The sequence below is a fragment of the Sphaeramia orbicularis genome, chromosome 6, assembly GCF_902148855.1.
Source record: "Sphaeramia orbicularis chromosome 6, fSphaOr1.1, whole genome shotgun sequence".
NCBI lineage: Eukaryota > Metazoa > Chordata > Actinopteri > Kurtiformes > Apogonidae > Sphaeramia > Sphaeramia orbicularis.
Window position 1 is genome coordinate 49,506,594 of NC_043962.1, and position 13,563 is coordinate 49,520,156.

Below are 13,563 nucleotides of genomic sequence, written 5' to 3' on the forward strand. Positions count from 1 at the left end.
TTTTTTGGACACAGATTTGTTAGTAAGTTGAACTCTTCGGGTAGTTTTGAACTTAAAAATGTAATTCAGCTGAATTAAAAATTTAAATGTGTAGACATGAGGTTTCTAGTTTGGTTGACTGAGATCTGTTTATTCACCTCACCAATCATGACTGGTGTTGGACTCAGACCCTGTACCTTCTTGTTATGAGGTGACTGTACTTACCACTGCACTAAACACTGTCTTGATCAATGTGATGTGCATGATCTTCTACCTTTATTTCTAGCTGTTATTTTTTTTTATTTCTTTACAAATCACTATCTCACCTAATCATTTAAAAGCTGACCAAGACATAATTGAAAATGTAACAACAACAACAACAACAACAACAATAATAATAATAATAATAATAATAATAATAATAATAATAATAATAATAATTATTATTATTATTATTAGTAGTAGTAGTAGTAGTAGTAGTAGTAAGATTATTAGTCTTATCAGTATTATTATAGTTCAGATGCACCAATTTCAGTTACAAAATACGTTCAAAATCTTTTTTGCTTCCATAATTTCAAACAAAGGAAGTGCATACAGTTGAGGCAATTTCTTAAACAAAATAAATACATAATGTACATTAGAAAATGTACTCCCAGCTTTGAAACAAGGCGCAAAAGAGTGACAACAAGTTCACGACTGGAAAAGGCACCTGTCAATTGCCTGTGATGCATTTGGATATACATCACCAAAATGTGATGACGCAAGGCTTTACTCCACCTACTCTCCTGAACTGTCACTGAAGTTAAGTGGACAGAATTTACGAAGATAGTTAGCAAGGATTTTCAAGTTAAGATTTGAGACATTTTTAACTTGTATTTTTGTGTTATCACAACAAGTCAAGTAGTCAATTGTTGTTCTAACATATGTTAGCACAACAAATGGGCCAATTTTACAGTGTGGAGTTTAGACCACAAAGTTTATTTCATGTCACTTTCCTCTCCATGTCACTTTCCTCTCCATGTAGTGATCTGATCTGATCTGATTTGATTTTTGAGTCTGAGACACATGATTTATCCATTCTGCATCAGAGCACTAGCTGATTTCATCCAGTTACATTAATAATCAGGCTTAGTGTGATCTGAGACTTTCCACCTTCAGTTACTTTCTTTACATGCACACTAATATTGTCATTTTTAATTGTAAAAAAGACAAACTCTGAATAAGCTGCTTACATGTCTAGGGAAAATGAATATTCCTCTAATGTTCTGAACCATGTACACCCCATTAAAATGATGTTCAGTGTGTGTGTCCATTTGATCATTAATGACGTGTCAAAACCTTTAGAAAAGGGGCGTCAAACATGCAGCCCATGAGCCAAAACTGGCCTGCCAAATGGTCCAATTCAGCCCGCAAAAAGCACACTGACAATACTAACAGTTAAGGGTGTTCAGAGGCCACATACAACTCAGTGTGATCTGAACTAAAATAATGACATAATAACTTATAAATAATGACAACTCCCAATTTCATTCTTGGTCTAATGTGAACAAAGTAAAATTACATTATGAAAATATTTACATTTCCAAACTATCCTTTATCAATAACATGTGAATAACCTGAACAAATATTAACAACCTGAAATGTCTTAAGAAAAATAAGTGCAATTTTAATAATATTGTCTATTACTAAATGTTTTTGTTGGATTTGTAGATCCACTGTGTTAATAATAAACTGAGACATAATATTATTGAAACTCCACTTTTTTTCTTTGTTTTTAACTATATTTCAGGGTGTGCATGGTTTCTGAAGCTATTCACATTTTTATAATAATGTAATTTAACTAAAACAAAGAGAATTTTACTGGTCCAGCCCACTTGACATCACATTGGGCTGAATGTGGCCCCTGAACTAAAATGAGTTTGTCACCCCTGCTTTAGGTAAACATAAAAGTAGACTTAGTTTCTGGGGATTGTGCTGTATACATGTCCAAAGAATCTCCATAAAACTCGAATAATACTTGTCTTAATCAGAAAATATCCCATTTGGACAAAGGCCTAAGTCAGAATATACAAATGGAATAACCTGTTTATTGGTCACATTCAGAATATTGTCAAATTAATATTAGAGGAATATTACTGTGCATCAAAACATACTCACTGATAGTCTTAATAAATATATAACCTCTATTTCCTTTGTAGTTGATTTATGCCATAAAATGGACTTCCTTCCAAACCAGTGTAGTTTATACAGTAAGTTGTTTGGAATTTACACAAATTCATGTCTTTGCCATTAAAATGGGAGAAAACAATATGCGTGTAACAACAGACTGTACATTTGATAACTCACTATACAGACATATAAACATACAATATGTTGTACCATTTTAAAGTCTTATGGAAATGTCTCCTCTTTCCCTCTGAAAATGACACTTGAAACACTTCACATATCAGCATTTTATACTTAATTAAAACTCAACTATAATTATTAAGGCTTGAAATTACTCACTTCTATGCTTTCCTACCAACATCCATTATTATCCATCATTACTAAATTAAATATGACAGAAATACAAAAAAAAAAAAAAAAAAAGAATAATCACTTAAGAAAAAGTTAAATTAAATAAAGATGTGTTTACACACTTTGTCAGTATGAGGAAGCCTTTCTCTGTAATCCTTAAATCAGACACATCTGAAGCTGACATTAGTACTAATACACATTAGTATTAGCTGCATGGATTTAGCCTTCATAGGCACACAGTTTATACAAATATATATTTTAATAATAATAATAATAATAATTATTATTATTATTATTATTATCAACCTAAAACTGCCCAGAGGTGTGAACGTGAGTGATTGGTTATTCGTCTCTATATGTCAGCCCTGCGATGAACTGGCGACTCATCCAGGGTGTACCCCGCCTTCGCCCATAAGTAGCTGGGATAGGCTCCAGCACCCCCGTGACCCTAGTGAGGATAAAGCGGGTTCAGAGGATGAATGAATGAATATTATTATTATTATTTTTATTATTATTATTATTATTATTATTATTATTATTATTATTATTATACTGTATGGCAGTTTTCTTGGGGAAAAAAAAAAACTAAAAAGGCTGCACAGTTGTATTCTCTTTATGGGTTCATCTTTTCCTTCTTTCTTTGTAAAACTTCGACAGTCCAAAACCACCACTGTTTTCAACACATATTGATAGCACTACCTTCAAGCCACACAGATACTTTATTTTTTTTCAGCATGAGAACAAAGTGTTCCCATTTGTCGTGTCTGTGTCTGTAAATGATGACTTTTCTGTTTGTCCAGATTACAGAAGTCAGATGAGCTGGGAGAGCGGAGTGGCTTCCATGATGCAGAACAGTGAGTGACACCTCAAAACTCTGAGTGTTTCTATCTGTATTCTATCCAAATGTCACACTCAGAAATGTTTCCAAACTTAACCAGCTTAGTTAAGTTTGGTTTAGTAAAAAACTTACTACCAACAAAGTATTTAACTCTTTAACTGATGCTGTATCTTCTAATTTCTTAAAAATCCATCAGTTTGATAGAAGCATAAAGATTGGACTTTGTTTAATGGATAAAGGTTATGTGGTCTGATGAGTCTAGACTGACCCTGTTCCAGAGGTGGATGAAGTGATTACCTATCATGCCTACTGCCTTCCAGTGTAGCCAACTTGGCAAGTTTGTCACTAAATCTGGGGGCTTTTTAAACCCTCTTAGTGACTTTTTTTTTTTTTCAAAAGCGACTAGCAACAACTCTCGCAATTTTTTGTGGTGGTACTGATCTCCATCGTCCTAATGAATTCACACGCAGTCAGTGAGCAACTTCATGTGCACCCCCCTTCCAATCTTCTGAACTAATGTATGTTGCGCTACCCCTAGGTCACAAATTTGTTTTTGGGGGGAAGAGGGGGGGGGGGTTGTGAGGAGAGGTACTACCAAGTGTGCAATTTAAACCCCATTAGCATCTGTTGGCGACTTCTTGCAACTTTTAGAACAGCCAATAGCTACTTTCCTTACTGAGGAGTTAGCAACACTGGTGCCTTCAATCCAAGCCTGTGGGGGCAGTGTTATGATATGGGGTTGGTTCAGTTGGTCAGGTCTAGGATCAGCAATGTTATGTGTCTAAAATCTGACATGAATAAATGTTCTGATACTGCATAAACTTATTGAAACCATGCAGCAACAAATGCAAAACTACTTAGAGCTAAATGTGATCCAGTGGAATATCAGTGTGAGGGGCTGTGTTTTAGGGCGTTTTCACACAGCATACTCGAGTCCGTATCCGAGTACACTGGACCCCAAAGGCCGCTTAATTTTATCCATGTGAATGCAACCGTTCTATGCTTGAGTACCATGCCCGAGTCCAGTTGAAAAGGTAGTCCTGGGTCTGGGCTGCCCGGACTCCACCATGGTACGTGGTGAATGTGATCCATGCCCGAGTCCGGAAGTGACCTAATCACCACTCCGACAATGAAGTGGGTTAAGCATCACGAGATCATAGATGATGCTCCTGTTGTTTCCTGAAAAAGCCTCGGATCCACGCGGCACAGGGTCGCCTTATTAACCAAACCACTCGGTGATATATCAGGGACAACGAAGGTTGCACTCCTTCTCTTAGCCTCAAACAAGCTAACAGATAGGTAAGAATTTGTCTTCTTCTGACTTCCACGTTTGTAGGATAGCGACAGAATTCCCTCCACACTGCCACCTACTGTTTCGGCCCTGTAACACCCATTCGTACTCGAGCATGATCTGCGGTATGCAAGCAACATCAGCGGAAAAGGTGTGAACGAATCCAAGTATGGTAGAGATTCAAGTACGCTGTGTGAAAATGCCCTTCGCCAAGCTGCGTTTATATCTGTGGTTTTACTGAAACATATTGTGGCAGTTGACGATTTTACCTCAATCTGAAACACATTTCTGCTTGTGAACATTTCAAACACTGCACAATCATCCTGTGTATTTTAATTTGAAATACTTAATCACAAGTCAATAAAGTTGAACTAAACTGAATTTCTATCTATCAACATCACCCTTTAAATGAAAAAGTTAAACATGTATAAGTTTAAGAAATAATTAAATGCTTTGAAAAACTAATAGATTTTGTGATTATGATTTTATAATATTATATTATTATTATATATTTCACAATACAAATAAATGTGCACACAGTTGTAGCGGCCCTGTGCTCCTCAGCCTTAGGCAGCTATTTACTTTTTTCTTTTTATTTTCGCTTTCAACACACACTACTTTGTGCATATGCAGAGTAAACAGACAGAGCTAGTGTTTGTTGTTTGGAATTCTGTGACTCAGATTTTTGGGACTTCCTTTCCCTTGGAGATTCGGTGCCCTCCAGATGAGGCCGAAATCATCGGCAGAAGTCTGACCTAGACAATCCCGTCAATCCTAGTGTCTTTCTTTCCAACTCCTGGTTGGTAAAAAACAAAATGGATGAACTACAACTGCGGATGACATATCACAGTCTAGAATACTGTGTCATGATCATCACGTAAACCTGGACTGAAACATCCCAGACATCACTATCAAACAGGATGCTATTTTCAAAACCAACCACCCAGTTGACTTTGGTTTGAGCTGAAGAGGAGGACTTACAACAGATATGGTACCAATGTGACTTAAAGCCAGACAAAGAATACATGATGCTGCATTGCAGACCCTTCTGCTGCAGTTTTCATCAGTGGTACTAGTTGCCATCTATGTGCTCCCTAAGGCCAACACTAAGTTATCCATGGAAACACTACACTATATTATCAACCAACATTGAACTGTACAGACGGTTGGTCAGTGTTTGTACTGTCATGCCCTGATGCCTTGCCAGGGATAAAAGTTGGTTAACTCCTGTCCAATAAACCACGTGGATGACAAGTTCCAGTCCACTCTTTATGGTAATTGAAGTAGGGTAAAAATGGGAAATGACAATATAATTAAGAATGCAACTTAACAGAAGGCTTAGAAATAGCTTACAAGCTAGGTTAGCTTAGCCAACACATTAACATACACAGATATGGTCTTGTACTGTAGCTTTAAAGCTCTAGGCTAACAGAATTAACATCAAACTCATATATGCACATTCATAACCATATCATAATGTAAACATACCGACAGTGCCTTCAAAGGCCAACTTGAAGCTCAGGAACAAAGAAACAGAGAGATAAACCGGACGAGTGTCAACGCCATGCCTTTCTTCTAAGCTGAATAATGTCCAATGTTTCTGACATCATCTGCAGATTCCTTAAGCACAAAACACTACTGACATTCACCAGAAGATGGCAGATAAGGACTATGAAAACCTTACAATACTGAATTTCACAGTGCTGGAAACAAAATAAGTACATTAAACAGTACACTCCCCACCTGATACCCAGGGGGTTTCACTCCTTTTCTTTTACATATTCTTTTTCGGACATTGAAATAAAGTTATTGCAAACTCAACTATGCATTAATTTGGTTGATATTTAGGAATTTTCTCATTTCGTAGCTGTTTCAAAACCTTACACACCAAACCTTAATCACATCACACACATATTTTTATCTGAGGGAAATGAGCAACACCAGTTCATTCACAAGTCAGAGAAGTAGTTTAGTTCCATCCTCTCTGGCAGTTATCAGTTGAACTTTGCATACTCATCATTCGCCTTTGCTGGGGTACACATCTGTGATGATGCCAAGAGGCCAGTCATTCCTTTTACACTGAATGTCCTTGAGTAGCACAACACTTCCCTCTTTGAGATTAGGTTGATCAATCGACCACTTCTTGCGAGGTTGCAGTGTCGCCAGGTACTGCTTGCACCACCTGTCCCAGAATGTGTTGGACAGGCTTTGAACTCTGCATCACTGTTGCTTGAATAAGTCCTTGTGATGAAATTTGCCAGCTGGATGTGGACAGGGACCTACCTTTTGAGTCAGCAGTGATGCAGGTGTGAGGATAAAGGGATCTGTCGGGTCAGTGGACAGTGGCAGTTATTTACAATGGCAGTGACCTCAGCTAAGATGGTTGTGAGCACCTCGTGTAAGTTTGGAAGATCCCATCTGCATGAGCATTGAATCCAAGATGCGGAGTGTGACACCTATCATTCTTACCCAGACCCTCCCATATGAGATGAGTGTGAGGCATTGAAAGTCCACATGCCGCCCTGCTCAGGGAGGAATCTCTCCAGTGTCTTTCCATCAGCATTTGAAGGGATTTCAAGGTCCTTAGAGGCTCAGATGAAATTTGTGCCCCTGTCAGAGCGTAGGAGTTTTACTGGCCCTCATATAGCTTGGAACCCTCTGAGTGCGTTAATAAAGCTAGATGAGTCCAAAGACTCAATGATCTGGATGTGAATGGCTCTGACAGATAAGCAAGTAAAGAGAACTGCCCACTTCTTACTCTCAGCTTGTTCTCCTCTTGTGTGGTGGGCCTTTTTTTGAACTTCACATTTTCCTCTAAGTTTGCAGCAGACAATGCATTAAAAAGTCACTCTGTTGGCAGATCTCTTGCCACCTAGTATCCTGTAGCCGGCAGATTGGATGGTACCCTCAGTGAAGTGATGTCTTTGGTGTTGTGTCTGTTCATGAAAGTGACGCACAATGAGGGCAGCCACATGGTGACGTCCAGGGAGCGGTCTCTTTTCATAGGGTCCTAAGTTAGCAGCTGCAAGACGTGCCCCCACTTTCAGCAGGCCTGCTTGGTCAAGAAAAGGATCCAAGGACCAGAGTGGACTGCCTTTTGGAATGTCTGTGTTGAATGAGAGGCATTATCATAGTTCTTTCTCAAAGGCTTCATGCTGGACAGTTCTGGTGATGACTGTTGCGCTCTGATTGAGAACATCCACCATTAAAGACATGCAGGAATGATGCCATCCTTGACCATGCTCATTGTTCTTTTCCTTTTTGAAGCACTGAGTTGTGAATCAAAGCACCAACAGCCCTTGTTAGAGAACGCCAGTGTGAGAAGCAACTGAAATGCTGAGAGCCTAGATGCTTAAGCACTGTTGTGGACAGTGTGGTCACATGCAGCTTCAGGATCCCGTTCTGGCTTTAAGAATTCAAAGGTCGGCTTGGCAGGCAGCGTGTAAATGAGCTAAGACAAGAATGCCGGCCCAGTAAACAACACTGTATCTTTTAGGTGGTCTGCTGGGATCGACCATGTTGCAATGTCTGCAGGACTGTGTCGTGTATGTACATACCTCCACTGTTGTGGCAGTGTGCTTCGTCTGATTCATTGAACTCAGTTGCTCATATACACATAGAATCTTTTTTTTTTCACAGTACAATTCTGCTGTTTGTGTCGAAAGTAACTGTATCAAATTTGATGTCAATTTCATACTTTATGGGTTCAGCCAAATTCGCTGCCATCACTGCACCACGCAGCTCCAAAGCGGATATGGTGTATTCAAGGCATGATGTGAGTCTGGCTATCCTTGAGATCAGCCTGGTGTGGCATTATCCATCTGCATCTACAGTTCTTAAATAGGCAACTGCAGCGACTGCCTTTCCTGATGTATCTGAAAAGATACAGAGCTCCATTCTCTTGGCTGTAGACAGGGATATGCTTGTGTAGGCTCTGGGGATTCTTAAGTTTTCCAATTCTTGGAGAGAATCTTTCCAGCTGTCCTGCAATTTCTCCTTTTCTGCAGGCAGCAGAGCATCCCAGTCAGGAGAGTCAGTGGTGAGGGTGCAAAGGAGTGCTTTTCCTTGAATCGTCACTGGAGAGACGAATCCGATAGGATCATACAGACTGTTCACTGTGGAGAGGACTCCTCATTGAGTAAATGGTTTTCTCATCCTCCACACAGTAAGTGAAACAGTCTGAATCCAGGGTCCAGTGTAGCCCAAAGCACTGGTAGATTGTCAGCAGCCAGGTCCAGGTCCTTTAGGTCAGTGGCACGATCTTCATAGGGAAAGGCCTCCATGACCTCTTTGTTGTTTTAGACCACCTTATGCAGTCTGAGATTGGAGCATGCCAGCATGCTTTGAGCCCCTTTAAGCAGACTGATCACCTGTTCAGATGTAGGAAGGGATTTCAGCCCATTGTCCACATAAAATCTCTGCCCAAAAACTGCTGCGTGTCATCTCCATACTCACTCTGGCTGTCCTGAGCAGCACGCCTGAGACAGTAAATATACACAGCTGGGGAGGGGCTATTTTGAAACACATGGACATTCATGAGGAATTCTACATCCTCTTTCTCGGGGTCATTGTCCTTGAACCAAAAGAAACCTAAGAAAGCTGTGGTCCTCAGGCCTGACCTTGAAGCAGTGGAACATTTGTTGTATGTGCACAGAGAAGGCAGCTTGTTCTTTTCTGAAACGAAGGAGAACACCTAATAGGCTATTGTTGAGGTCTGGTCCAGTTAAGAGCACTTAATTCAAAGACACACCTTTGTGCTGTGCACTGGAGTCAAACACAACTCTTATTTGAGAAGGCCTTTTTGGATGATAAACTCCAAAGCGGGGTAAGAGCCAGTGCTCCACTACAGGTTTCAGTGGGGGGGGCTTCTTCAGCATGCCCACTCTAAAAGATCTTTCCTTGAACATAATGAACTGTTCTTTTATTTCAGGCTTCCTTTTGAAAGAGCACTGCAGTAAGCTGAGATGTTCCAGTGCCTGTGTGCGGTTGTCAGGCAGCCATGGTCGAGAAGCCCTTAAAGGCAGGGGAGCCACCCAGTTGTTTTCCTCGGCCTTGTAGACTCAATGGTCCCTGATTCTCAGGAACCGCATGTCCTCCATGGAAGGGACCTCTGTGTCATCATGCTTAGTTGTCTGAAACACATCACAGTTACGAGTTTTCTTTATTTCTTCTGTGTGATTGTCTGGCAGGGGTGTGTATGAGAGGGGTTCAGTGTCACAGTATCTCTCCTTCACTGTGTAGCTGTTTGGGCATGGCTGAAAGAGAGAAGGATGTCTGTTTCTAAGCACATATAGGTATAGTAGGAGCACACAAGGGTTGGCTTGTGCATGTCCCCATTACACACATCACCCACAATCACCCAGCCAAGGTCCAGCTTCTGGGTGTAGGGTGCATTGTCTGGGCTGTTCACCTGTCTTCACACTTTGTTGGCTCTGATTATATCATGGCCTAACAAGAGCAAAATAGGAGCTTGCGGATCAAGGTTAGGTATGTGCTTCAACAGATGTTTTAAGTGGGCATGGCTGTTGGCAGCATCAGGTGTGGGGATTTCCGCAGGATTGTTTGGGATTTCATTGCATTTGTTCAGTGGTGGCAGTGAAAGCACAATGCTGCCATCAACAGGTTCCACCATGAAGCTGTGTGCATGTCTGCCTTCAGTCTCTATTGTTCCTGTGCATGTTTTCAGGGAATATGGTGAGGGCTGCACTGAGATGCTGAAAACACTGAAAAACTCCAACCATACAAGTGACCGATTACTTTGGTCATCTAATATGGCATACATACGGACTGCAGCATCAGGATGTCTGGCTGGGTACACCTTCACCTGGCATATTTTTGAGCAGGAGCAATCCGGAAATACCTTTTCCACACACCTTGGTGCATGTGGCTGAGACAACAGTCTCCCCACCATTCCTCAGTACAGGACCTTCCAAGCTGTTGGCCTTCGGAGCTGGGCCAGGGTGTAGCGTTGCGATGTGCATCTTGCTTTCATATTCTGCGTAGCTTATCTTGTCATTGCAGTTCTTAGCCAGGTGTATTACTTTGCAGCACTTACAACAGACTCTGTACTGCTTTAAGAGTGCCTTTCTTTCCTCTATGGCCTTATCTCTAAATTTGTGGCATTTCTGCAGGGGGTAGGGTTTGTTGTGCAGCAAACAGTGTTTTGCTGGGTCCTCAATGCTGGTGGATTTACTTGCAGATGGGGAGTCAGAAGGTGTGAGTGAGATATTAGGAGACACTCCAGTCTTGAGAACAGCTACTGCCCTCTGATTCTCTGACCTTAATGTCAGCTTGTTATGACCAGACTATTCATTGTTGGACACTGCCAGCATAAAGCCAGGGTCATTTTGCATCCTCACCTGCTGGCACACAAAGTTCACAAAGAAGCTGAATGAGGGATAGGGGGCCCTATGTTGTTCCTTACATTAGAATGGCAGTTTCTGCAAGACAGGGTTAACCCCACAGGGCAGGTCTGGATAGCTATGGCCAAAAAGGTCCCCATCAGCTTTAGCAGCCTATATTTCGATCAGTATGTCTCCCAGTTCTCTTAGTTTCCGTCCACTTTGTTCGGAATCTTGGGAAAGCTCTCCAGCCTTTTGAACAAGGAGCTTTCAATGATCTCTGTTGTGCCATTGCCAATCCCATATGGCTCTGAGTCCATATTCTGGATGATTCACATGCACAGTCCTTATGCTCCTAGCATGTTCAGCTGAGTCCTTGTCTAACCATTTCATGAGAAGATCAAGCTCCTCACTAGCTGAGAGGTTAAGGTCTTTGATAGAATTCATGAAGGATACTCTCCAAGCTCTAAATAATTCAGGATGGTCATTGAACTGTATAAGCCCAGTGGAGTTAAGCTCCCAATGAGCCATGAATCTAACAAAGTCTGACATGCTTCTGTTTTCATTTAGGTGAGTATGCACAGGTTCTCTTTGCTGGTAAGCAGCATTGGGTAGTAAGTGGGGATGGCCTAATGGTCTGTTGTATGCAGCGTAATTGTAGTCATTTCCTAAAGGCTGATGCACCAACCCAGGGTGGGATGTCATTTCTGGCATGTAGTTGATATGCTGCGGCTGGGGTGCAAATTGTTCTTCGATGCCTTGCTCCACAGGTGGAATTTGATTTTTTGTGTATGGGGGGGGTGATGCAGAGTTCTGCTTAGGGGGTAATTTGATTTAAATCAAGCAGAGTTGACTCAAGAAAACAAAACAATCTGTGTTGCAACAGCTTTGCAGACAGCTTGAGGTTAGTAGTTTTAGTGCGTACACACACACGCGCGCACACACACGCGCACGCACACACACACACACACACACACACACACACACCCGTCCTGTGTGATTTCATGGTACATTCCTTTCAGTTGTTGAGTAGACGTAGGTCATAACAGCATCACACTGTGAGACAGTTCCAAAATTCACCATTTCTCAGATGGTCTTTGGACCTCTCTCACCGTGTAAAACTACCATTTTTGCCACAACCAAAGATATCACCAAGTTTGTTTCATTTTTCATTTGGAACAGTGGAAAATTGCACAATGTTTAACTTAAAACAGCTTAAAACAGCACAGTTAAGTAGGAATATTAGATCATTTATAGATGTTCAAGAAGAATTAACTAATTGATTTCTTCTCTTTTTTTTTTACTGCGGAACAAGAGAGCCATTCAGTCTGCAGTGAAGGTGTGTGGATTTATTTGTCTTTCTTCTATGTCCGTGCCAGTGGTTCATGCTGTGACCTTAGAGCCCTGACAGGGGGCGCGCTGTATACTGGGCATGAGTTTACAGGTTGTATGCAGTTTGCATGTTTTGTGTTTCTTCAGGTTTTCCAGCTTCCTCCATCAGTCCAAGACATGGTGTCAACATAGTCATCTGACACCCACTTAAAACACCACATCTATATTCATTAGGTCATAGATGTGATGTGTGAGTAAAGTATCCAGATAATGTGAATATGTCATTTTCATTTTGACTGGACAACAGAACTGGGTTAGTATCAGACTGTGATATCACCTCCAGTTTAATGTATTTATTATTATATTTTACTTATACTCGATGAGCAGGTAGAATTCCTTAGCTACTTTGAATATAAACATATTTTTACTAATATTGTTGGTGAATGAGGTTCAGAGTGACAAGACCGTGGTTACATCCAGGGAATATCTTTTCTATATTCCCATCCAGCTATGTCAGGATAAGTCTTTATGTTATGAAGTTGCAAAGTCAAGATAATAATAGATAATTCCCCCCAAATGCATTAAAAGTAAGGTTACTAACTTGTTTTGGAAATATTGATATTTTGGACAGGGAAGTCAAAAGCTGCCAAACTAAAAAGTAATAATTAAATAATGAAATAGCAACCAGATACCTGAAAACTCAACTAAAGAAAGGTTGAATTTAATGAATCTGAACTTAATAGCTAAAAATACTCTAGAACATGAAAATAACTTTACCTCATAACATTACGGTGAAGTAGCATGATAAATACTAATGAAATTATTACTTCACTTATTAAAAAGCAGAGGTTTAATGAGTGAAGAATAAAAGGAAACCTTGATTGTGGGTGCTACTGCTGAACTTATGATATTCAATAGTGGAACTTTGATCAACACCTTACACCTTCAGTCAAACTCAAAAACTGTCTGAAAAGAGTTGTGCACATCTTTTCCACATATTAACCCATTAAAAAGGTAGTGCACAGTAAAATATATTTATGCTGCACACTTAAATATGAGTCTGATGTTTGTTAATATTTTTTAAGAATTGGCAAATTATCTTTTAAAAATCTTCACTCAGTGGATAGAGACTGCTCATTCTGTGTCCAAAATTATCACATAATGTTGGGAGAAAAGGTTCAGGGAAGTGTTAAAGTAAGAAAGACAAGGGGAAAAATTCACAAATACACACAGGATGAAATAGGACATGAACCCTAGTCCACAAA

General features: G+C 40.3%; 1 protein-coding gene across 2 annotated transcripts in view; it reads left to right on the forward strand.

Moving 5' to 3' along the window:
• The window catches only part of LOC115421622 (paired box protein Pax-6-like), a 36,589-nt gene that overhangs the window by 3,898 nt on the left and 19,128 nt on the right, over nucleotides 1-13,563 (forward strand). Inside the window, exons 2-3 of one of the 2 annotated variants that reach the window (XM_030137596.1) lie at nucleotides 3,297-3,350; nucleotides 12,282-12,305. In XM_030137596.1, the coding sequence (XP_029993456.1) occupies nucleotides 3,297-3,350; nucleotides 12,282-12,305 (78 nt within the window). The remainder of the gene's footprint in view (nucleotides 1-3,296; nucleotides 3,351-12,281; nucleotides 12,306-13,563) is intronic. The other variant, XM_030137597.1, reaches the window with a different exon arrangement.